Raw genomic sequence first — 27,495 nt, 5'->3', positions numbered from 1 at the left:
TTTAAAGGCCAGTTTTAATTCCAGTTCCTTGTTCACAATAGCTGTCCAAGCAGACCAGAAATGCTGTTATCACTAAACACAAGCAGTCTAAATAATACTAGACTATCTTCAAAAACCTTGGCAATAATGAGAAAACCCTACAAAAGGTGGTTTGAAATGTGGCAAAGCAACTTTAAGCTAAGCTGGAGTGCTGGTTTTAACACATACCATACAACGCACACTGACCCAAACAGGGCTCTATAGACAAAGACCAGTAAAGATTGCACTGCTTAACAAATGGCATAAACAGAGCGACTGAACCACCACAATTCTACTGGAAAATGTTTTATGGACAGATGAAACCAAACTAGAGCTGGTAATCTATAGTAGCGTTATGTTTATAAATGATTAAATAAAGCTTTTTAAAAAAGTGCACCATACCTACAGTGAAACTTGGTGAAGGATTCATAATATTGTGGGGATGCTTTGCTACTTCTGCGACTGACAGTGACAATGTATGACAATGACCCAAAGCCAATGTTGTGTCCAAACGTGCACAATAATGGTTAAGAAGGAAAGAAAAACTTTTAAAATGACCAACAATGATTGTTTGCTGATTTCAGTTCAACAGAAAATCTTGAGAGAGCTGAAATATGAAAACCTGCAAACATTGACGATTGAAAAGTACAAAAGAAAGATAGAAAAGCTACCCAGTGTTTTTACTGATTATTGTAATTTGTAAACAGAAATATATTTAGAAATTGATGCAAAAAAAGTCAAAATAAAAGTTGTGTTTATGAAATATTTAAGTCATAGTATTTCAATGAGCAGTTAAATCAGTAACTGAATTATGATTGGATATAAAAGGAGGATCCACTAAAGGATCAGTCCTTACAAGCAATGATGAATCGTGGCTCACCACTTTGTGCCAAATTTTGGAAGAGAATTGCCAGTTCAAAAAGACTCAATGCAAGATTGCAAATAATTTTTATCATCTACTGTTCAAAATATTGTTAAAAGATTCAGGGAATCTAATGAGATCTCAGTCTGTGTAGGGCAAAGCCAGAAACCACTATTGAATGTGATGAATTTTGAGCTCTTAGACAGCATTGCTAGAGACACAGTCATGCTACTTTGATAAATACACCGACAAGGCATAACATTATGACCACTGACAGGGGAAGTAAATAACCATGGTTTTCTCTTTCATCACGGCACCTGTTAGTGGGTGGGATATATTAGGCAGCAAGTAAACATTTTATTCTTAAAGTTGATGTGTTAGAAGCAGAAAAAATGGGCAAGCATAAGGATTTGAGCAAATTTGACAAGGGCCAAATTGTGATGGCTAGATGACTGGGTCAGAGCATCTCCAAAACTGCAGCTCTTGTGGGGTGTTCCCAGTCTGCAATGGTCAGAATCTATCAAAAGTTGAACAGTGGTAAACCAGAGACAGGGTCGTGGGTGGCCAAGGCTCATTGATGCCCGTGTGGTCCGATCCAACAGACGCGTCGCTTACCTGGAGAACACATGGCATCAGGATGCACCATGGGAAAAAGGCAAGCCGGTGGAGGCAGTGTGATGCTTTGGGCAATGTTCTGCTGGGAAACCTTCAGCAGGATAATGCGCCCTGCCACAAAGCAAAAATGCTTCAGGAATGGTTTGAGGAGCACAACAACGATTTGAGGTGTTGACTTGGCCTCCAAATTCCCCAGATCTTTATTCAATCGAGCATCTGTGAGATGTGCCGGACAAACAAGTCAGATCCATGGAGGCCCCACCTCGCAACTTAGTTAAAGGATCTGCTGCTAACATTTTAGTGCCAGATACCACAGCACACCTTTAGGTATCTAGTGGAGTCCATGCCTCAACGGGTCAGGGCTGTTTTGGCAGCAAAATGGGGGACCAACACAATATTAGGAAGGTGGTTATAATGTTATGCCTGATCAGTGTATAAGCACTTAAGAAAACCATTGTCACTTAACATAGTCCTCCACTGCGCCAAGAACTGCAAGCTGAAACTCTATTACACAAAAAAGAAGGCGGTATATCAGTTCAATACAGAAATGCTTGCATGTTCTTTGGGCCCGAGCTAATCACAGATGGTTCAAAAGACAGTGGAAACGTGTGCTATTGTAAAATGAGTTCACATTTTAGTTCTCTGTGCCAAAGATGAAAAGGATTGTCCACACTGGTGTAAGTAAAAGGTTCAAGAACAAACATCTGCCATGGTTTGGGGGTGCATCAGTGCCCATGCCATGGGTGATGTACATATGTGTGAAAGTAGAATTGACACAGAAGCATTGGGATTTTAAAAAGACACATGCTGCCATCAAGGCAACTCTTTTCCTGGGAAGTCCATGATTATGCAGGATTTTTTGTTAAGCTCCAGGCCAGGCTTGTTTCCCCCCCAAACTACTGAGGCAGGAGGCAGCATCTGTTGGTTTATAAAAGATGTGTTTAAACAAGGACATTTAAAACATTTTGTTTAAAGACAATTTGTTTCATTTAAAATTGAGCGCCCACAAGGAATTCAGAGCACCCCGTAGTAACACAGCATTGTAATTACAATCACATTGCCAATTTTCTTTCTGTGGCTGTCTTATTAACCTTGTGTTCTGTTGACATTGACTTTAATGCCTTTTTTTTTTTTTTTTTTTTGTGGTCCCAGAGATCTCTGTGTTGTGTGTTAAAAAAAATACATTGAGTTTAAAATTAACGAAATTAATAAACCAACCAAGAGAAGAGAGAGAGAGAGAGAGAGAGAGAGAGAGAGAGAGAGAGAGATTTTAGTTTAGTGTCTGTATGTTTAGGTGTGTGTGTAAGAGAATCAGTGGTAATCTCAACACCAAATAGAAACATATAAAAATCTATTGCTTTGAGTCGTGTACTCTAACTGAGATCTCTAAGACCCTAAACAGAAGTGTTTAGTTTTTATAAATTTGGTAAAAGTCATGGAGTATTAAGGGCACGGTGGCTCGGTGGGTAGCATCACAACAAGAAGGTCTTGGGTTTGATTCCCAGGTGGAGCCCGCAGGTGGTCTGGGTCCTTTCTGTGTGGAGTTTGCAGGTTCTCCCACTGTTTGTGTGGGTTTCCTCTGGGATCTCCAGTTTCCTTCCAGAGTTTAAAGACAACAGTCAGGTTAATTAGAGCTACTAAAACGTGTGTGTGTGTGTGTCTGTGTGTGTGTGTTTGCCCAGTGATGGAGTGATAAACTTTTCGCACAGTGAATTGTACCCACCTTGACCCTAAGTAGGATAAAGTGGTGGTAAAAGAGAAAGTGAATGAATGAAGTTTCAAGCTAATTGAGGAAGACTGAAGTTATTTGGTGAGCTGATAAAGAAGTCTCGGGGACCCCAAACAGAACATGCAGGTTAATATAAATCAAACAAACTGAAGTTACTACTGTTCCAATTATTTCAGGTCTCCGGGTATTTCAGTCTCTCTGTATAATTGCCCAATAGCGATGAACTTGTGTTGAAAGACCTTCTCACCAAAGAAATTAGTCAGAAATAAGGATGAGTAATAGATAGTGCAAGTATTCCAGATTACCAAGTAATCTGTTATTATAATAATAATAATAATAATAATAATAATAATTATTATTATTATTATTATTATTGACACTTGAGGAAATTGTTTAATACTTTATGGACAAGATGAGCTTAACACTGGTCCTTTCTCACATTACATTCATAATGATACAGCAAAGTCCAGAAAGCTATGTGTACCGAATGTCTTTTTAAAAATTTGATGAGGACATAAAAATGGTACTGTGAAGCAAGAGAGAAAAAAATCAAGCTGGGAATATGATGTTGAAACGCCAATGCTCTGGAGCCAAATTTCTCACTTTGATCTATTCCAAACTATGTTCATGAACCTAGAGGCCTCTGACTGTTTCTCAGCATTATGCTCGTTTCCATGGTTTTAAAAGTAATGATGGTATAGGACAGTTTTCCTGAGGAAATACAGACTAGTGGCGAGTCTGATGTCATGCTCTCTCTAAAAAGCAGTATTTCACAAACAACAGCACTGATGCAAAGAGCGTGTACATGCAGGTGGGTTTCAGTGTGAGATGATGGGGCATTGTAATGGATAGAGGCAGAGACAAGAACAAACAGCAATTCAAAGAAAATGAACCAATACACAAAAGAAGTTCTGCAACACTGCAAAGGCATCAACAAGGTTTATTAGAGATCATTGGATAAAGAAGTATGTGTGAGGATGGGTTAATATAAAGCTAGTCAAAATACAGCAGAACAAACAAACAAAAGGACCAATGCATCTGCCATCTGTAACCGTTTTTACCATCCCAATAATGTTAATAATAATAAATAATACCTTTTAATCATCATCATTACCCACTTTATGCTGATGACAGTTGTGTTACACTGTGAGCGAGCCAAGAATCCATCACAGGGCACTAGATATTTACCTTTGGCAGTCCACCTTCTGCATATTTTGAGGTGGATGAAAACCATAACACTCAAAAATTAACAGAAAGAGCATGTCAAAACATTCACAGAAAGTACCAATGATGAGCATCAAACCCAGGTCCATATTACCCACTCTACCACCTGTGCAATCACGCTACAAACATGGGGTATAAGTGTTGAATAACTATGTTCCTCAAACAATTAAAATACAGTTCAGCAAAATCTGTAATGTAGTCTTTGTTAGATCATGTCTTTTAATGAAATGCCGTCAAGTTGATTGGCATGATACTGTTAATTATTCTCTTCTTCTTTTTCATTTGTTTAAGTGGTTTAGTGTTGCCTTCTTTCATGCAGCTGATGTCATTGCTGCCTACAGTTTGTGACGCTCTGACATTGTCCTATATTGCTATTACCCAGTATAAGAGGCAAATTAGGAAAATTTCACAGTAGTCCAGCATTTAAAACAATGTGCTAAAAAAAAAAAAAGAGGTTTAAACTGCAACAGGGCCGTGTTGCTGAGTTGCTGTACCCACAAAAATGACTGCACCACCCTGGATCATGAGCAGGGCCGGCGCTAGGGGGGGGGCTGAGGGGGGCATTGCCCCCCCAAATTGTGTCTTTGCCCCCCCAAGCACAATGCAAGCAACGGCTATTTTTAAAATGATCTCTGAACCAATCACAAAAATGCATTTTGTTTTACAGTGTGAAGATATTTCCTTGCTTATTCCTGATTGGCTCTTTGAGTCATATAAAAATCGGCAGACTGCCCCAAACAGTTCAGTTCGGCAGTATATGTTCTGTTAGTGTGAGCGAGAGGCAGGTATACTGGTAAACACTTTTTTTTTACAGAATTAGTATTCTTTTGTTTTCTTTATATTTTAATTTCCCAATAATATAAATATTCTCACTCATTCCTATTTCCACGTTTGAATATTCTCAGTCTGTGTGTAGGTACATTTGTCAGCTTTGACTTAAATTTGTATTAAAGCCTTTCAAGAAATAGAGTTGTTCTATTAGTAATGGCAATTTAATTAAGGGGGCGTATTAAAATGAAATACAATTAGATAATCTTTTTTCTCCATTTACATAATCAACATGTATTTTTTAATCATTGGGTTTTAAGTTTAAGTTCGAAAACATGCATTTTTATTTTAAATTTTTTTATTTTATTTACCTCATACATCACTTTAAGCCAGTATCAATAGCTTGGCTGTCATCATTCATGCACAAATCAAGCCTTGAATATATTTCTGGCTTCAAAAACATGACTATCAACATGCCCCCTCATTAGGTTTTATTGCCCCCCCAAGCAAAGCAGTCCAGAACCGGGGCTGATCATGAGGCATCATTTACTGGGGCATAATTTTAAAGAGACATTATTAGTAATGTGTTACCTGATGTTCTAGCACTAATGAAAATAGGCTAATAAATATTATATATTAAATGCAATGTTAATTAAAGAGCTTATTTTGGTCTAGTCATTGCTGATAAATGAAGGTGGGGGTGGAGATTATACTACATCATAGGCTGTTATGCAGTAGGATGTGAAAGACTTCCATGTAGGTTTGTATTTCTACAACCGCAATGTATTTCTACAACCCCAAATCAGAAAAAAAGTTGGGACAGCATGAAAAATGCAAATAACATAGTTTCTTACATTTACTTTGACTTTTACTTGATTGCAGATGGTATGAACCTGAGATATTTCATGTTTTATCTGCTCAATTTCATTTCATTTATTAATAAACATCAATTTCTGCATTTCAGGCCTGCCACACATTCCAAAAAAAGTTGGGACAGTAAAGCATTTACCACTTTGTAATGTTGCCATTCCTTTTCACCACACTTAAATACACCGAGGATACCAAGTGATTTAGTGTTTCAGCTTTTATTTTGTCCCATTCTTCCTGCAAATACGTCTTAATATATGCAACAGTACGGGTCGTCGTTGTCGCATTTTTCCTTTCAAAATTCTCCACACATTCTTCGAGCCCAGAGAAGTCAACGCCTCTTCTGGACATGGTTAATATAAGGCTTCTTTTTTGCACAGTAAAGTTTTATGTGGCATTTGTGCATGTAACTCTGTATTGTAGGGTTTGACAAAAGTTTGCCAAAGTAATCCCTTGCCCATGTGGTTATAGCAGCTACTGTTGAGTGGGGGTTCTTGATGCAGTGCCATCTGAGGGATTAAAGATCACGGGTGTTCAGTATAAGCTTGCACCCTTGGCCTTTACGCACTGAAATTTCACCGGATTCCTTGAATCGTTTAATGATATTCTGCACTGTAGAGGGAGAAATATGCAAATCCCTTCGAATCTTTCTTTGAGGTTCATTGTTTTTAAACATTTCAATCATTTTCTCATGTATTTGTTGACAAACTGGAGATCATCTGTCCATCTTTGTTTATTAAAGACTCAGTCTTTCCTGGATGCTGCTTTTGTGCCAAAAATGATTACAATCACCTGTTGACATCACCTGTTTGGAATCACATCATTATTTAGTTTTTTTTACCTCATTACTAGCCCTAAATTGCCCCTGTCCCAACTTTTTTTTGGAATGTGTTTTAGGCCTAAAATGCAGGAATGGAGGTATATTAACAAATGAAATGAAGTTGCGCAGACAAAACATGAAATATCTCAGGTTCAAACTGTCTGCAATCAAATAAAAGTCAAAGTAAATGTAAGAAACGCTGCATTTTTATTTTATTTGCATTTTCCATACTGTCCCAACTTTTACTGATTTGGGTTTGTCTACTGTAATGCTTTAGAAGCCAGTTCCTTTCTAGTTTCTTGTTTTCTTTAAAGAGTATTAAGAGAATGGCCAATTTTGATTTCTGGGCCAAACTATAAAAGATAAAAACATTAGATATTCAAAGAGGCATGAATTAGTGTTTTAGGATGAACCCAATGTTTCTTGTTTAGTCACTGAAAAAGAACAGGGATTATTAAAATCCCAATAAGGTCATTACATACACGTTCCTTACAAGTATAAAACAGCCTTTTATAGAGTGTTACCTGGGGAACATAAATCTCCAAAAAATAGTAGGGGAGTTGTATGAAAGAAGAGGTACAATCTAATTCACTTGAATAAATGTGACTTTCTTCAACATTTCCAGCATTTCTCAGCATCTTGCAGCATAGGTCTAAAACAGCACATTATATATTATTTAATGTTTTATTTTATGGTGCACATTATTTTCCACAACAGCTGTTGCACTCAACTTCAGATTATTTCAGTAGCTAGAGACCTTTTTATTACTTTATATAATGAGACATCATTAATACCCTCCAAACATACGAGGGCATCCATTTGCACTTTTATGAGGTTTTTGGTCGTTGACAAGAATGCCTCTGCAGCTTAGAGATATACAGTATCAGCTGGTTGTGTGAGGATTTGTCTGGAGCATATTTATCCATTAAAAGCTCAATAGCGCTTTCTGCACCGCTTACCTGATGAAAAGATTGGTTTAATAGCCACCAGCTCCAAGCTGTACAAAAATTTTTCTTCAGTTCTGGTTTATTCTAGACATTTAGATTCCACTAAACCCATGTAAGTATGATTCTTGTACCTCAGGGTTAATCAGGAGCTATTCTCTGTTGATTGGAAAATAATTCAACTAAAAGAGTGGGATCAATAGTGCATTCTTATAGAAGAGAAAGCAGAACTAAACAGGTAAACGTGTTGTTTCTACGCAGATCTAAATCTTATTATACCCTTTCTTGCAACAGCTTGTTATACTGCACTTAAATCAGTAAGCCTCAATAAATTAATAAATAGGTGAAAGAAAAACATATGTTAACTGTAAAAGTATGTGTGGAACAACAATAAAACATGCAAGCACAACAGAGTTGACTTCTTAGACTTGTGAGTTGCTACCAGCCGGCTGGGCGCCTACTAGAGTCGACTACTGCACACGTGTCTGATGGTGTGTGCGTTACTTACGGCTCTCCTCAGTCAGGAGTGGAAGTCAGCAGCAGTAGGGGGGAAGCAAAATACAATTGGGCAGTTTGCAGCACTCCACCAAACAGGCCTGTATGCTAGAGTGCCCAGATGGAAGCCACTCCTCAGTAAAAGGCACATGACAGCCTGTCTGGAGTTTGCCAAAAGGCACTTACAGTGGTGCTTGAAAGTTTGTGAACCCTTTAGAATTTTCTATATTTCTGCATAAATATGACCTAAAACATCATCAGATTTTCACACAAATCCTAAAAGTAGATAAAGAGAATGCAGTTAAACAAATGAGACAAAAATATTATACTTGGTCATTTATTTATTAAGGAAAATGATCCAATATTACATATTTGTGAGTGGCAAAAGTATGTGAACCTCTAGGATTCGCAGTTAATTTGAAGGTGAAATTAGAGTCAGGTGTTTTCAATCAGTTGGATGACAATCAGGTGTGAGTGGGCACCCTGTTTTATTTAAAGAACAGGGATCTATCAAAGTCTGCTCTTCACAACACGTTTGTGGTAGTGTATCATGGCACAAACAAAGGAGATTCCTGAGGACCTCAGAAAAAAAGTTGTTGATGCTCATCAGGCTGGAAAAGGTTACAAAACCATCTCTAAAGAGTTTGGACTCCACCAATCCACAGTCAGACAGATTGTGTACAAATGGAGGAAATTCAAGACCATTGTTACCCTCCCCAGGAGTGGTCGACCAACAAAGATCACTCCAAGAGCAAGGCGTGTAATAGTCGGCAAGGTCACAAAGGACCCCAGGGTAACTTCTAAGCAACTGAAGGCCTCTCTCACATTGGCTAATGTTAATGTTCATGAGTCCACCATCAGGAGAACACTGAACAACAATGGTGTGCATGGCAGGGTTGCAAGGAGAAAGCCACTGCTCTCCAAAAAGAACATTGCTGCTCGTCTGCAGTTTGCTACAGATCACGTGGACAAGTCAGAAGGCTATTGGAAGAATGTTTTGTGGATGGATGAGACCAAAATAGAACTTTTTAATTTAAATGAAAAGCGTTATGTTTGGAGAAAGGAAAACACTGCATTCCAGCATAAGAACCCTATCCCATCTGTGAAACATGGTGGTGGTAGTATCATGGTTTGGGCCTGTTTTGCTGCATCTGGGCCAGGACGGCTTGCCATCATTGATGGAACAATGAATTCTGAACTATATCAGAGAATTCTTAAGGAAAATGTCAGGACATCTGTCCATGAACTGAATCTCAAGAGAAGGTGGTCATGCAGCAAGACAACGACCCTAAGCACACAAGTCGTTCCACAAAGAATGGTTAAAGAAGAATAAAGTTAATGTTTTGGAATGGCCAAGTCAAAGTCCTGACCTTAATAAAATCTAAATGTTGTGGAAGGACCTGAAGCGAGCAGTTAATGGGAGGAAACCCACCAACATCCCAGAGTTGAAGCTGTTCTGTACGGAGGAATGGGCTAAAATTCCTCCAAGCCGGTGTGCAGGACTGATCAACAGTTACCGGAAACGTTTAGTTGCAGTTATTGCTGCAAAGGGGGGGTCACACCAGCTACTGAAAGCAAAGGTTCACATACTTTTGCCACTCACAAATATGTAATATTGGATCATTTTCCTCAATAAATAAATAAACAAGTACAATATTTTTGTGTCATTTGTTTAACTTAGTTCTCTTTATCTACTTTTAGGACTTGTGTGAAAATCTGATGATGTTTTAGGTCATATTTATGCAGAAATATAGAAAATTCTAGCACCACTGTAAATGACTCTCAGACCATGAGAAACAAGATTCTTTGGTCTGATGAAACAAAGATTGAACTCTTTGGCCTGAATGCCAAGCGTCATGTCACCTAGCCAATACCATTTCTACAGTGAAGCATGGTGGTGGCAGCATCATGCTGTGGGGATGTTTTTCGGCAGCAGGAACTGGGAGACTAGTCAGTAATAAAGATAATAAGATAAATAACTAATTAATAAACTGCATACACTATTTCGTTAAAATATAATATCTAATAAATGTATGGAATTGGCTGTAAATACATGTTACATATCAGAGAAACATTACAGATACTTAGGGTTACTTAGGTTTTGAATTAAAAATAAAAAAAATCTTATTTGCTCAGATCATTTATTTTATGTTATTAACACCTGACATTAAATAATCATAAAGACATTTTGTATGATTACCATGGGATCACAGATCTTTTGGCTTTCAGTGGTTTGGATTTTTTTTATTGAAAATAAAAAAGGATTCCATGAAAATGTTGTCATAAACATTCAGTTCTCTCTTTTTTTCCTAACAGATGAAAGTACCAAACATCGTATACAGCACCAAACATGGTTTAGGACAGTAAAACATAGACACAGAATAGACATTCCAAACACATTTATTGGGCTGATAACATTAAACAAACACAGTGTATGACCATTGTAAACAATAAAACAGAAAAAGACATCAGCTCTGCCTCAGAAATTCAGTTGTGCCAAGCATAAAATATTCAACTTTCAATAATTTCAATATTTTTCCATCTGATATATTATGATTATTTTTTTATTTGTATCTTTACATATTCAGCAAGAATAATTATATTTACAATGCCAGAGGCCTCATTGTTCACAGACGACTTTGATCGTTTTTTCTTTAGCGTGATTTCTGTTGTGAAGGAGACACAGTCGTCCTGTTGTCCTCTTCATTGTGTACAGAATTATGATCAGTAAATCAGTTATGAGTCGAGGATGCTTCCATTTTCACACTCAGTATCCATCTTATTCCTGAATGCTTTACAATAAGGTATCCATATATACAAAGGTTAAAAAGACATTTTTAATTCCATCGTGAAGTGACTATTAAATAAATATTTCAAATTTTGTACGTTTCGATGTTTTTTTTTTTTTCACCAAAAAAGTATCAAAACCTATTTATATTTCACGGGTTTTGAGTTAATGTATGAAACTGAGTCTCTTTGCTAAGTGTGCAAAGTCTCTTTTTGCTTAATTTTCTTTTTTCTTTTTTGTTTAATGTCATGAAAATCTGGCAGGACAAATGTGATGCAATCCAGAGTCTCTACCATGTTCCAGTTCTTTACCATAGTCCTTCCATTTTTATTTAGTATATTATCCATGAATAGATTCATTTGAGCAGCCATTCATTCACTGCAGAAAAGAAAGAAAATTTAATTTAATTACACATGACTAAAAAAACACCAGCAACAAGTTTATATTATCTTACTTAGAAGAGATTAAACCTGCAGAAGGTGTTGCATATGATCATTTCATGCTAATAATCATCAGATCTGAATCATTTTTATTTAATTATCATGTTTTATCACCTCTTAATCATGGTCAGGTTTACGGTGGGTCTAGCTTTCATCAAAATCACTGGGTGCAATGCAGTAACAGACATGATGGCAATCCATCAGACATAGCCAATCATGTCTGTATGTACAGTAGATACCGAACCAGCTCATAGCACCACTGGAATCTAGGGTTTGAATTCCGTAACTGTGCCACTGAAGTGTCTGTTTGACATACTTATGAAATAAAATAATTGTTTTAAAAACAAGCTTTGTTATATTAAAATACAGTGGTACCTTGCAACTCAATGTCAATTGGTTCTGGAAGTGGTGTTGAGTTTAAAAGACGTTTTAAGAGTTTTAAGGTATTTTTTCCCATAAGGATGTTTTGGAAACCTGTTAATGTGTTCCATGGTCCTGTGGAACTGCATATATTTTAGGCTAATGTAAAATAATGGGGTTGTTTTTGACACTTATACACTGAAAATAACACAAGTACAATATAAAAAACACTGAAATACAATTAAAAAACAGTTAAAAATCAATCAAAAATACAACAAAACCTGCACTTTACCTTTCCTTCTTTATTGTTTTCTTATGCTTCTTAATTAGTGGAGAGAACAACTAAGCAGCAATAATTAAAAGAGGTTTAGTGTTTCTATGTTGTTCTTTTAATACATTAAGTTACATTATTTTTTTTTAATGATAAGTGTTTTAGACTCTTTCGGAAAAGCTGATTCTAAATGAAACAGGAGGAAAATCCAGCTGAACACATATACATGTGAAGCTTTCAGAGTAAATTTGACAATTATTCTACACAAATGCAGATTCATCTCATGTTCGCATGATGTTTTACCGCACCGCTCAAGACAAGCACTGAGCAAAGCAGTAGTCACACATATGTTGAGTTTAAGGAAAACGTTGAGTTTAAGGGTACAAATTTCTCAACGAAGGGTGTTGAGTTGCAAAGATTTTGAGTTTAGGGGACGATGAGTTACAAGGTTCCACTGTATTGTTAATTTTTCATGTCATTTTGATCCACCGCTTTATCCTTGTCAGTTTGCAGTGGTCTAGTGTACCTGGAAACAATGGGCACAAGGGAGGAACACCCTGAACAGGGCGGCACATCTCAGTCATTTATCTATTCTTCACTAAAACATAGCCAGTATGTCTAAGTGCCCAGCAGGCCGATAGCACCTCAGCATTGGTGGGCTAGTGTAATAGACTGATGCAACACCCGAGCGCCTATTTGTATATTGTATTCATTTTATTAAGAGTTTAGCCAAACATACAGTGTATCACAAAAGTGAGTACACCCCTCACATTTCTGCAGATATTTAATTATATCTTTTCATGGGACAACACTGACAAAATGACACTTTGACACAATGAAAAGTAGTCTGTGTGCAGCTTATATAACAGTGTACATTTATTCTTCCCTCAAAATAACTCAATATACAGCCATTAATGTCTAAACCACCAGCAACAAAAGTGAGTACACCCCTAAGAGACTACACCCCTAAATGTCCAAATTGAGCACTGCTTGTCATTTTCCATCCAAAATGTCATGTGATTTGTTAGTGTTACTAGGTCTCAGGTGTGCATAGGGAGCAGGTGTGTTCAATTTAGTAGTACAGCTCTCACACTCTCTCATACTGGTCACTGAAAGTTCCAACATGGCACCTCATGGCAAAGAACTCTCTGAGGATCTTAAAAGACGAATTGTTGCGCTACAAGAAGATTGCCAACACCCTGAAACTGAGCTGCAGCACAGTGGCCAAGATCATCCAGCGTTTTAAAAGAGCAGGGTCCACTCAGAAGAGACCTCGCGTTGGTCGTCCAAAGAAGCTGAGTGCACGTGCTCAGCGTCACATCCAACTGCTGTCTTTGAAAGATAGGCGCAGGAGTGCTGTCAGCATTGCTGCAGAGATTGAAAAGGTGGGGGGTCAGCCTGTCAGTGCTCAGACCATACGCCGCACACTACATCAAATTGGTCTACATGGCTGTCACCCCAGAAGGAAGCCTCTTCTGAAGTCTCTACACAAGAAAGCCCGCAAACAGTTTGCTGAAGACATGTCAACAAAGGACATGGATTACTGAAACCATGTCCTATGGTCTGATGAGACCAAGATTAATTTGTTTGGTTCAGATGGTCTCAAGCATGTGTGGCGGCAATCAGGTGAGGAGTACAAAGATAAGTGTGTCATGCCTACAGTCAAGCATGGTGGTGGGAATGTCATGGTCTGGGGCAGCATGGGTGCAGCAGGTGTTGGGGAGTTACATTTCATTGAGGGACACATGAACTCCAATATGTACTGTGAAATACTGAAGCAGAGCATGATCCCCTCCCTCCGGAAACTGGGTCGCAGGGCAGTGTTCCAGCATGATAATGACCCCAAACACACCTCTAAGACGACCACTGCTTTATTGAAGAGGCTGAGGGTAAAGGTGATGGACTGGCCAAGCATGTCTCCAGACCTAAACCCAATAGAACATCTTTGGGGCATCCTCAAGCGGAAGGTGAAGGAGTGCAAAGTCTCGAATATCCGCCAGCTCCGTGATGTCGTCATGGAGGAGTGGAAAAGCATTCCAGTGGCAACCTGTGAAGCTCTGGTAAACTCCATGCCCAGGAGAGTTAAGGCAGTTCTGGGAAATAATGGTGGCCACACAAAATATTGACACTTCAGGAACTTTCACTAAGGGGTGTACTCACTTTTGTTGCCGGTGGTTTAGACATTAATGGCTGTATATTGAGTTATTTTGAGGGAAGAATAAATTTACACTGTTATATAAGCTGCACACAGACTACTTTTCATTGTGTCAAAGTGTCATTTTGTCAGTGTTGTCCCATGAAAAGATATACTTAAATATCTGCAGAAATGTGAGGGGTGTACTCACTTTTGTGATACACTGTAGTTTAAAATGATTTTTTTTAAGTAAATGAGTAATTAATTCAAAAACTTGGAGCCACTTCTAAGCAACTTTAGGTCCTAAGGTCATTTATACAAACATATTCAGAAGGGTCAGGAAAACACCATTAACATCCACATGTACAATCCACGCAACTGGGTGTTCCAATAAGCTACACCACCAAGTTAATCATCAATTGCTGGTACAATAACAAGTAATTGGTCACCATTGTAGGTCACTTTTGGTCTGCTGAATGTCATCTCTTTAAAAAAGACCTGACTGCAACCCTACCAAAAATAGGTGGACTGTTCTAAAAAGCTCTGTGCAAGTAAAAAAAACAAAAATTGGTTAAACTCCAGTTCTGCAGAGGGGTCAGCAATCTAACAACATCTTTTAAAATGCAGGCAAATGAAATAAAGGCAGCTAAGGGATATAAAACCCAATAGTAGACATACAGAATGTGCGCTGTGTTAAAAATAAGGGGAACACTTATCAGGGGAACACTTATCAGATCTCGATTAACAAAATATTGAACTTGACTATATATATATACAGTATATATATATATACAGTATATATATATATATATATATATATATATATATATATATATATATATATATATATATATATATATATATATATATATGTATACACCAATCAGCCATAACATTAAAATCACCTCCTTGTTTCTACACTCACTGTCCATTTTATCAGCTCCACTTACCATATAGAAGCACTTTGTAGTTCTACAATTACTGTTTCACTGCGTGCTTTGTTAGCCCCCTTTCATGCTGTTCTTTAATGGTCAGGACTCACCCAGGACCACTACAGAGCAGGTATTATTTGGGTGGTGGATCATTCACTCAGCACTGCAGTGACACTGACATGGTGGTGGTGTGTTAGTGTGTGTTGTGCTGGTATGAGTGGATCAGACACAGCAGCGCTGATGAAGGTGTTTAACACCTCACTGTCACTGCTGGACTGAGAATAGTTCACCAACCAAAAATATCCAGCCGACAGCACCCTCTGGGCAGCGTCCTGTGACCACTGATGAAGGTCTAGAAGATTACCAAATCAAACAGCAGCACTAGATAAGCGATCGTCTCTGACTTTACATCTACAAGGTGGACCAACTAGTGTCTAATAGTAGTGTCTAATAGAGTGGACAGTGAGTGGACACGGTATTTAAAAACTCTGTCTGATCCACACCACCACCATGTCATTGTCACTGCAGTGCTGAGAATGATCCACCACCTAAATAATACCTGCTCTGTGGTGGTCCTGATCATTGAGGAACAGCATGAAAGCAGGCTAAAAAAGCATGCAGAGAAACAGATGGACTACAGTCAGTAATTGTAGAACTACAAAGTGCTTCTATATGGTAAGTGGAGCTGAAAAAATGGACAGTGACCAAAATCAAAATCATCCTATTGAGGGTTAGATTCAAAATCACATTGAAAATCAAAATAAAACATTGAAATAACATAATTATCCAATTTACATGAATGTGTGCATGCTTCTGATGATATGGTGGAGGGTGCTCTGAGGGATCTCCTCCCAGACCTTGATCAGGGAATCAGTGAGCTCTTAGACAGTCTGTGGCGCTATTTGGCAAGATTGGGTGCGCTTATATTTAACGCCCCACAAGTTCTCAATTAGATTTGGGTATGGGGAATATGAGGGTCAGTCAGTGGCATCAGTGCTTTCTTCATCCAGGAACTGACCACACACTCTGGGCACATAGGAATGGTGTTGTCCTGCAACAGGAGGAACCCAGGGCCCACTGCACCAGTGTAGGATTTGACAGTGACATTTCATCCTGGTTCTCAAAAACAGTCGGTAAACTTTTGTCTATCATGTGGAGGTTTGTGTGACCCGCCAAGGACATACCTCTTCAGACCTTCACTGACCCACTGGTCATGCTGGATGATGTTGCATGCAGCATAACTTTCACCACTCATTCAAGTCTGTCATGTAAACCTGCTCTCACCTGTGAGGAGAACGGGGAGCCAATGGCACACCTGCCAATTCTGGTGCTCACTGGCAAATGCCAATCATGCTGCACAGTGCTAGGCTGTGAGCACAGGTCCCACTAGAGGATGTTAGACCCTCAAGCCACCTCCTTCAAATATGTTTCTGAGGGTTTGTTCTGAAATAGGCATCCCCACTGCACAAAGGAGCAGATACTGGTCCTGTGGCTGGGTTTATGTCCTTCTATAGCCCTGTCCAGCTCTTACGGGTACTTTCAGATTTTTTGATTTTTTTTACCTTTCCTGGTCCCCAATTTGGATGTATTACATTTTCTTCTTCCCTCCAGGGACCTCTGTCTGCCATATAATGCCCTTGCTGGGTGAGAACGGTCGCACATGGTCCTCTGACACGTGTGAAGCTTTTAGCACCATCTTTACACTGACCAGTAGTGAAATCATTGCATATGAGGGACCACTCTTTTGTCTCTTTGTCTTATGCCAGTGTCTTGATACAATAGGAGACAATAGGAATCCTTATTGCAGAATCAAGAAGGTGAATCCCTAGCCTTCTCTCCCTCAGACAAAGCATGTTGTTAGTTTTTAGTGCCCAGCAAAGCTAGCATATTAGGTTGCTGTTCTACACTGGCACCACAATTTTCAGACAAAAAAATCCATATTTCTTACATGTAGGCATGTCATACATTATGCATTATGTATGAACAAATATTAAACATTTAGCACCCTCAGGAAAACTCCTGTAAGAAGTTGCATGCATTGTTTAACTTCTGAACACATCTCCTCAGGCTGATAATTAAGTAGCCAACAGCTACATCCCTGTGGTAGTTTTACTAAAGCAAATAATCCTGCAGTGCAGAAATCTCAGATGTACAGCCAAGTCTAATTAAATGTACAAGTTTTTGCTTTTCATTTAGAATCAAGATATTTATATATTTAAAAAAGATAAAGCTATTAATAAAGAAATCCTTTTATTTACACTCACAGGTACAGAATTTTAAAAAATGACATACACCGATTAGGCATAACATTATGACCACTTTCCTAATATTGTGTTGGTCCTCCTTTTGCTGCCAAAACAGCCCTGACCCGTCAAGGCATGGGCTCCACTAGACCCCTGAAGGTGTGCCGTGGTATCTGGCACCAAGTTGTTAGCAGCAGATCCTTTAACTTCTGTAAGTTGTGAGGTGGGGCCTCCATGGATCAGACTTGTTTGTCCAGCACATCCCACAGATGCTCGACTGGATTGAGATCTGGGGAATATGGAGGAAGTCAACACCTCAAACCCGTTGTTGTGCTTCTCAAACCATTTGCTCCCCACGTGCATCAATAAGCCTTGGCCGCCCATGACCCTGTCGCCGGTTTACCACTGTTCCTTTCTTGGACCACTTTTGATAGATACTGGCCACTGCAGAACACCCCACAGAACACCTCACAAGAGCTGCAGTTTTGGAGATGCTCTGACCCAGTCGTCTAGCCATCACAATTTGGCCCTTGTCACTCACAAAAATTTTTATGCTTGCCCATTTTTGCCCATGCTTCGAACACATCAACTTTGGTGCCATGATGAAGAGATAATCAGTGTTATTCACTTAACCTGTCAGTGGTGATAATGTTATGCCTGGTCGGTGTATTGCCTACAATGAAAGAAACCTGTGATTAGACAGGGAGAAGGAGTTATAATTGTAATTGTATTAAATTGTATTAAATCAGGGGGTAAAAATGCAATTTAACTCGGAACACATTTAGCTGTGTAGGAGAGACTCTCTTGGCCTGTCTTCGTAAACGAAGATTTATGAGGGGGGGTGACCACGTCTACCGCAGGCATGCTGATGGCTGAATAGGCCTATCCGAGACAGGCAGGTTCTGCCACAGTGTCTGCAGACAAAGATCCGGGTGGGGTCAGGGGCGCTGATGGTCCTGTTCTTTCGTTTGCTCCTTTTCTCTTCCAGGCCAGCTCTTCGGGCATCCTCAAAGGACTGGACGGCTGTATAAACTGTTCTCCGCCAGTTATCCCGGTCTGTGGCTAAGAGGGACCAGTGGGAAGGGCTGATGTTAGAGGCGATAAGAGAGGACTTGAGGAGGTCCTTATAACGCTTCTTTGGGGCCCCTCTGTTGCGCCGGCCAGAGGACAGCACCCCATACAGCGCGACCTTTGGCAGGCAATGGTCATCCATTCTGGCCACGTGGCCTGCCCAACAAAGCCGAGCCTTGAGGAGCATGGTCTCTACACTGGTGATCTCTGCCTGCTTTAGAACCTCGACGTTGGTGACAAATTCACTCCAGTGAATGTTTAGAATAGAGCGAAGACACCGTTGATGGAAACGCTCCAGAGATCGCAGGTGTCGCTGATAGATGACCCACGACTCCGAGCCATAGAGTAGTGTCGAAAGTACCACCGCTTGGTAAACTCTGAGTTTGGTGCCTTTCTTTAGATCCCTGTTGCTCCATACCCTCTTGTAGAGCCTACCAAAGGCGCTGTTTGCTTTCGCCAGCCTACTGTCAATCTCCTTGTCGATTGTGGCATCGGAGGAGATGGTGCAGCCAAGGTAAGTGAAGTGCTGCACAGATTTCAGCTAAGACTGGTTGATGGTAATGTGAGGGTGGTGGTACTGATGGTTAGGGGCAGGCTGGTGGAGAACCACTGTCTTTTGGAGACTGATTTCAAGGCCAAAGAGATGAGCTGCCTCAGCAAAGCAGGTCACAAGGCGCTGCATGGCACATTCCGTGTGGGCGACGAGAGCGGCATCATCAGCGAATAGGAGTTCGCGAATCAGCAGCTCCGTTGTCTTGGTGTGGGCCAGCAGGCGTCTCAGGTTGAATAGGCAGCCATCGGTGCGATAGCGGATGTATATTCCGTCGTTTTCGTCCAGATCTCGTAGTGCCTGGCGCAGCATCATGCTGAAGAAGATGGTAAACAGCATCGGTGCCAGGACGCAGCCTTGTTTGACACCATTCATAATGGGAAAGGGCTCAGAGAGCTCATTGTTGTTTCTCACTTGTCCCACCTGATTTTCATGAAGTTGGATGACCATAGACAGGGTCTTTGGGGGACAGCCCAAATGGTCCATGATCTGCCAGAGACCTTGCCTGCTCACGGTATCAAACGCTTTGGTCAGGTCCATATAGGTCACGTACAGGCCCTTATTCTGCTCCCGACACTTCTCCTGGAGTTGTCTGAGGACAAACACCATACCTGCCGTGCCTCTATTGGCTCTAAAGCCGCACTGGCTTTCTGGCAAGTGTTCTTCGGCAACAGAGACCAACCTGTTGAGGAGGATTCTGGCCAAGATTTTGCCTGCGATGGAGAGCAAGGTGATTCCCTGCATCTCGAAAGTCACTGGGGAGTTCGCCTTGCTCCTAGCAGCGGGTGAAGAACCCGTGGAGTTTGGAAAGTAGTGCTGGGCCGCCGTGTTTCCAGATCTCTGGTAGAATGCTGTCGATGCCCGCTGCCTTGCCGGTTTTCAGCTGTTCTATGGCTTTAGCGGTTTCCTCCAAAGAGGGTGCTACATCCAGGTTGGCCTTAATTGGCTGCTGTGGTATGCTTTCCAGGGCTGCGGCCTGCACTGTGCGATTGGCGCTGAAGAGGGCCTTGAAGTGTTCAGACCAGCGGTTCAGGATGCTGGCCTTGTCCATGAAAAGGTCCTTGCCATCTGCACAGAGGACTTTGGACTTGGAAGGAAGGTCCGTACTTCAAAGAAGCCCTTATAGTCCCCCCTGTCTGCGCACAGCTGGGTCCTCACTGCGAGAGAGATCCACCACTGGTTCTGGATCTCTCTAAGTGTGCACTGGAGGTTGCTGCAGGTGAGGCGAAAGGCTGCTTTCTTTACTGGGCAGGCTGGCTGGGCAAGGTGGGCCTGGTGAGCTGCCCTTTTTTTCGCCAATAAGTCTTGGATTGTGTGGTTGTTTTCATCAAACCAGTCCTGATTTTTCCTGGTTGTGTATCCTAGGATGTCTCTGGAGGCTTGTAGAACAGAGTTTTTGATGTGTTTCCAGTGTTCATCTAAAGGAGTATCATTGGTAAGGTCAGTGTCTTCCAGCTTGGTCTGCAAGTATGCTTGGAATTCAGCTCTCATTTCGGCAGTTTGAAGGCTGCTGACTGAGCTTTCGCTGCTGTACACCCCTTTTCTTTGGCTTAGGTTTAAACTTGAGATTAAGTTTGCAGCGGACGAGTCTGTGGTCTGTGTGACATTCAGCACTGGGCATCACCCTGGTCTGCAGGACATCCTTGAGGTCCTTCTGTCTCACTAGAACATAGTCTATGAGGTGCCAGTGTTTAGACCGGGGATGCATCCAGGTCGTTTTCCGCCTGTTTTTCTGCTGGAAGATGGTGTTGGTGATGGCAAGTTCCTGTTCCGCACAGAGCTCCAACAGCAGGCGCCCGTTGTCATTGCAGCTACCAACACCATGTTTGCCAAGGATTCCTTTCCAGGCTTCTGAGTCTCGACCCACCCTGGCATTGAAGTCGCCAAGAACGACGACCTTTTCATCCACAGGGACTTGCTGGAGGACTCTGCGCATGTTGTTGTAAAACTGGTCCTTGTCTGATTTTTCCGCTAAGAGGGTTGGGGCATATACGCTGATAAGAGTGACATGCTGTTTGTTTTCTAATGGAAGGCGCAAGGAAATAATGCGATCCGAGTGGCCCCTGGGTAGTTCCTCGATTTGGTGGCGATGGTGTTTTTGACCATAAATCCAACGCCTGCGAGACGTCTCTCTGTTTCAGCTTTCCCTGACCAGTAGAGGGTGTATCCTGCGCCGTGTTCTATTAGACTGCCTTCTCCCGCAAAGCGGACTTCGCTGACAGCTGCAATGTCAATGTCGAGCCTCTGGAGCTCGTGTGCCACTAGAGCAGAACGACGCTCTGGGCGGTTGCTATCGGCGAGTCTTGCATGGTTCTGATGTTCCAGCAAGCAAGCTTAAAACTCTTTTCACTTCTTGAGGTGGATGAGGAATACTTTTTCTCTCTGGCTGTGTTTCAACCGCATTTAAGATGCCCGTTGACTGCGGTAAGCCAACTAGGGTTGAGGAGACGAGCTTTGTTTGGACCACCTTTTCTAGGTCCCTCCTCTTGTGAGGCAAGCAGTGCTATCCCTAAAAAGGGCTGCTTGGTCCCTCAGGGTGCTGCCGGGTGACGTTGTCGTCTCCAGGTCAACGTTCAGACGGCCAATATCCTGAGCCGCCTGCATGCAGGGTTGGAACTGCGGCTGCCAGTGACATCTTTCACCTACCGTTTTTGCTCCTCTCCCGTCGCTGCAGGACTTGGACTTGGTAAGACGTGGAGTTTCCCCTCATGCCTTGCGCAATGGAGCTTTTAGGTGGGGTGCAGTGTGCGCAGAACTGGCCCCACCCTTTACACCTGAGGTTCATCCGCCATGACCTAGCGGGCTGGGACGATGACAGCGAATCCTCAGGTTGTAGGTTTTGTGTCGGAGTTACCTTCTCCTAGGCCGGTTGCTGTCCTGGGCTAAGAGGCCTGCCTCCCCTGCTATTGCAAACCATAGCTGGTAGACCACAGCCGCGATCCACTAAAGTGACACGCCCAGGTCTTTTACACTTGGCCGTTGAGTCCCGCAGAACCCTTTCGTCCTGGCCGGTGGCTTTGACTTGGAAGTTCATACGCACAGTGATGAAGTGTAGGCATCACCCCCTCACGTGGTTTTGCCTGCCAGCTGAGGCGGTGTCCCGGGGTGTGGCGCTTGGAGCCAACACGTGAGAGATTTAGGAGATGGATGAGGACCAGTGTGCCCATCCACCCCGAAGGGTGCAGCTGCCAGGCGACAAAGGTACTACCTCTATCCAGAGCCCCCCACACCACCTAAAAATCAGGACTTTGCCGCTCAGCTGGCGCAGAGGTAAAATACGCTGATGCAGTTACGACCTCTGCTGGCTGGTTGCTGATGTCTGCACAGAGTAGAGGAATAATGCTGATCAGGGTGTGGCTCTCCATGCACGGGGCTGATTTGCATATGAACTCGCCTCGTGCTGGTGAAAAGATGCAGTTGGCTACTGCACACATGCCGGAGGGGGCGTGTGTCAGTTTGCTCTCCTCGATCGGGCGGGGGTCAGCACCAGTAGAAAGGAAGCAGAATCCAATTGGGTAAAAATTGGAGGCAAAAAAAATCTTGCATTTTTTAGAGTGACTTTTTTTTTTCTTAACTCCTTTACCAAGGCCCATCTTGCACAAATGACCAATACCTGACCAATCTCTAGTAATGGCTGTCTGGACCAATGGTTCACAGTTTGTTTGTTTTTTTCCATTTTATAGTTATGAGGCCACTGTGGTTATGTGGTTTGTTTTAATCCTTTGCAGTGATTTATGCTCTGCCACAAGTCCACAGAGAGTTCATTGGATTTTATGGTTTGTTTTTGTTCTGAGAATGCAGTTTAAATTCATTCTCAGACTCAGTTGGGTGCCTTTCCAAACCATGTCCAAGCAATTCAGATTGCAACAGGTGGGCGCCAACAGATTTATAGTCACATGTCAAGTATAATTAAAGAAAACAGAAGGCTTTTTAGTTTACGAGTTTTTGGTGGGTAGCACTATCGTCTCACAGCAAGAAAGTGGATCAGTTCGGGTTCTTTCTGTTTAGAGTTTGCATGTTCTCCCTGTGTCTATATGGGTACATATACAATGATCAGCCATAACATTAAAACCCTTGTTTCTACACTCACTGTCCATTTTATCAGCTCCACTTACCATATAGAAGCACTTTGTAGTTCTACAATTACTGACTGTAGTCCATCTGTTTCTTTGCATGCTTTGTTAGCCCCCTTTCATGCTGTTCTTCAATGGTCAGGACCCCCAGAGGACCACTACAGAGTAGGTATTTTTGGGTGTAGGGTGGTGGGTTATTATCAGCACTGCAGTGACACTGTCATGGTGGTGGTGTGTTAGTGTGTGTTGTGCTGGTATGAGTGGATAAGACACAGCAGCGCTGCTGTAGTTTTTAAACACCTCACTGTCACTGCCGGGCTAAGAACAGTCCACCAACCAAATATATAACCAGCCAATAGCTCCCCGTGGGCAGCCTCCTGTGACCCCTGATGAAGGTCTAGAAGAAGACCAACTTAACAGCAGCAATGGATGAGAAATTGTCTCTGACTTTACATCTACAAGGTAGGAGTTTCTAATAGAGTGGACAGTGAGTGGACACGGCATTTAAAAACTCCAGCAGCACTGGAGGGCAGTTGTAACCTAGTGGTTAAGGTACTGGACTAGTAATCGAAAGGTCACTGGTTCAAGCCCCACCACTGCCAGGTTGCCACTGTTGGGCCCTTGAGCAAGGCCCTTAACTCTCAATTGCTTAGATAATATACTGCCACAGTACTGTCAGTCGCTTTGGATAAAAGCGTCTGCTAAATGCCGAAAATATAAATGCTGTGTCTGATCCACTCATACCAGCACAACACACACTAACACACCACCACCATGTCAGTGTCACTGCAGTGCTGAGAATGATCCACCACCCAAATAATACCCTGGGAGAGTCCTGACCATTGAAGAACAGCATGAAAGGGGGCTAACAAAGCATGCAGAGAAAAAGATGGACTACAGTCAGTAATTGTAGAACTACAAAGTGCTTCTATATGGTAAGTGGAGCTGATAAAGTAGACAGTGAGTGTAGAAACAAGTAGGTGGTTTTAATGTTATGGCTGATATGGCTATATATATAATAACTTATGCGAAATGGTTCAGAGTACTTTGTGATTGCACTGTAGATTGTATGGTGTTGGAAATGCATTTTTATCTTTTAATGTCTCCCACATATTGCTCCACTACCAGAAACATTTTTGTCACTATAGGGCCTAAATTAAAATTGCATTTACTTTGTGTCTATGCAAGATGGTTGCCGGTTGTATCCTCATTGTCTCTCTGTTGTTGGGCTGTTGGAAAGATGAACAGTATTTAAAGTGTCATTAGAAGCATAGATACTTGTAGGTTAATGTGTACTGTGGGCATTTTCATAACAACAGAAAAACAGCTGAACTACCAAAGTAAGGTTACTCATTCATGAAACTAAATTTGTTGGAACTACAACCCCAAATCAGAAAAAGTTGGGACGGCATGGAAAATGCAAATAATAATAAAAAAAAAAACAGAGTTTCTTACATTTACTTTGACTTTTATTTGATTGCAGACAGAATGAACCTGAGATATTTTATGTTTTGTCTGGTCAACTAAATTTCATTTATTAATAAACATCCATTCCTGCATTTCAGGCCTGCAACACATTCCAAAAAAAGTTGGGACAGTAAAGCATGTACCACCTTTTAACACTAGCTTGACTGAAAATCTGAGATTCTGAGGACAAACCCCTCCTTCTACACAACCATTAGAGCACTATCAGTCCTCTTTTGTCATGCAAATGCTTGCAGATAACACACTATTCAACCCACCCCCAACTAACTATGATTCTCTTGCTAGCCTTCATGGTCAAACAAAGGTTTGTGCTACAGTTTTCAAATTGTTTCATATATAGTAGTTTTCAAATAGTATTCATATATACATACATACAGTATATGTATGTATGTACAGTGTATCACAAAAGTGAGTACACCCCTCACATTTCTGCAGATATTTAAGTATATCTTTTCATGGGACAACACTGACAAAATGACACTTTGACACAATGAAAAGTAGTCTGTGTGCAGCTTATATAACAGTGTAAATTTATTCTTCCCTCAAAATAACTCAATATACAGCCATTAATGTCTAAACCACCGGCAACAAAAGTGAGTACACCCCTTAGTGAAAGTTCCTGAAGTGTCAATATTTTGTGTGGCCACCATTATTTCCCAGAACTGCCTTAACTCTCCTGGGCATGGAGTTTACCAGAGCTTCACAGGTTGCCACTGGAATGCTTTTCCACTCCTCCATGACGACATCACGGAGCTGGCGGATATTCGAGACTTTGCGCTCCTCCACCTTCCGCTTGAGGATGCCCCAAAGATGTTCTATTGGGTTTAGGTCTGGAGACATGCTTGGCCAGTTCATCACCTTTACCCTCAGCCTCTTCAATAAAGCAGTGGTCATCTTAGAGGTGTGTTTGGGGTCATTAACATGCTGGAACACTGCCCTGCGACCCAGTTTCCGGAGGGAGGGGATCATGCTCTGCTTCGGTATTTCACAGTACATATTGGAGTTCATGTGTCCCTCAATGAAATGTAACTCCCCAACACCTGCTGCACTCATGCAGCCCCAGACCATGGCATTCCCACCACCATGCTTGACTGTAGGCATGACACACTTATCTTTGTACTCCTCACCTGATTGCCGCCACACATGCTTGAGACCATCTGAACCAAACAAATTAATCTTGGTCTCATCAGACCATAGGACATGGTTCCAGTAATCCATGTCCTTTGTTGACATGTCTTCAGCAAACTGTTTGTGGGCTTTCTTGTGTAGAGACTTCAGAAGAGGCTTCCTTCTGGGGTGACAGCCATGCAGAACAATTTGATGTAGTGTGCGGCGTATGGTCTGAGCACTGACAGGCTGACCCCCCACCTTTTCAATCTCTGCAGCAATGCTGACAGCACTCCTGCGCCTATCTTTCAAAGACAGCAGTTGGATGTGACGCTGAGCACGTGCACTCAGCTTCTTTGGACGACCAACGCGAGGTCTGTTCTGAGTGGACCCTGCTCTTTTAAAACGCTGGATGATCTTGGCCACTGTGCTGCAGCTCAGTTTCAGGGTGTTGGCAATCTTCTTGTAGCCTTGGCCATCTTCATGTAGCGCAACAATTCGTCTTTTAAGATCCTCAGAGAGTTCTTTGCCATGAGGTGCCATGTTGGAACTTTCAGTGACCAGTATGAGAGAGTGTGAGAGCTGTACTACTAAATTGAACACACCTGCTCCCTATGCACACCTGAGACCTAGTAACACTAACAAATCACATGACATTTTGGAGGGAAAATGACAAGCAGTGCTCAATTTGGACATTTAGGGGTGTAGTCTCTTAGGGGTGTACTCACTTTTGTTGCCGGTGGTTTAGACATTAATGGCTGTATATTGAGTTATTTTGAGGGAAGAATAAATTTACACTGTTATATAAGCTGCACACAGACTACTTTTCATTGTGTCAAAGTGTCATTTTGTCAGTGTTGTCCCATGAAAAGATATACTTAAATATCTGCAGAAATGTGAGGGGTGTACTCACTTTTGTGATACACTGTATGTATGTATGTATACACTACACACACACACACACACACACATATACAGTATATATATATATATATATGTGTATATATATATATGTGTATATATATATATACATACAGTATATATACACATATATATACACACACACATATATGAATATACATATATGAATTATATATATTTATATACGTATATATATTATAGACCTACAAAGCGCAGTGACTTCTAAGACTATAACTATATATATAACTATATATATATATATATATATATATATATACAGTATATATACAGTGTATCACAAAAGTGAGTACACCCCTCACATTTCTGCAAATATTTTATTATATCTTTTCATGGGACAACACTATAGAAATAAAACTTGGATATAACTTAGAGTAGTCAGTGTACAACTTGTATAGCAGTGTAGATTTACTGTCTTCTGAAAATAACTCAACACACAGCCATTAATGTCTAAATGGCTGGCAACATAAGTGAGTACACCCCACAGTGAACATGTCCAAATTGTGCCCAAAGTGTCAATATTTTGTGTGACCACCATTATTATCCAGCACTGCCTTAACCCTCCTGGGCATGGAATTCACCAGAGCTGCACAGGTTGCTACTGGAATCCTCTTCCACTCCTCCATGATGACATCACGGAGCTGGTGGATGTTAGACACCTTGAACTCCTCCACCTTCCACTTGAGGATGCGCCACAGGTGCTCCATTGGGTTTAGTCCATCACCTTTACCTTCAGCTTCCTCAGCAAGGCAGTTGTCAT

At 41.3% G+C, this 27,495-nt stretch overlaps 1 protein-coding gene across 1 annotated transcript in view; it reads right to left on the bottom strand.

Moving 5' to 3' along the window:
- Positions 1 to 11,350: 11,350 nt before the first annotated feature.
- The window catches only part of ca10a (carbonic anhydrase Xa), a 368,721-nt gene continuing 352,576 nt past the window's right edge, over positions 11,351 to 27,495 (bottom strand). Inside the window, exons 11-12 of the mRNA XM_063003919.1 lie at positions 24,377 to 24,433; positions 11,351 to 11,508 (exon numbers count right to left, since the gene is read on the bottom strand). Of these exons, the coding sequence (XP_062859989.1) occupies positions 24,384 to 24,433 (50 nt within the window). The 3' untranslated portion in view covers positions 11,351 to 11,508; positions 24,377 to 24,383. The remainder of the gene's footprint in view (positions 11,509 to 24,376; positions 24,434 to 27,495) is intronic.

Source organism: Trichomycterus rosablanca, chromosome 10 (genome assembly GCF_030014385.1).
Source record: "Trichomycterus rosablanca isolate fTriRos1 chromosome 10, fTriRos1.hap1, whole genome shotgun sequence".
Lineage (NCBI taxonomy): Eukaryota > Metazoa > Chordata > Actinopteri > Siluriformes > Trichomycteridae > Trichomycterus > Trichomycterus rosablanca.
Note: the sequence above shows the minus strand (reverse complement) of the source record. Positions and strands in the feature narration are given on the sequence as shown.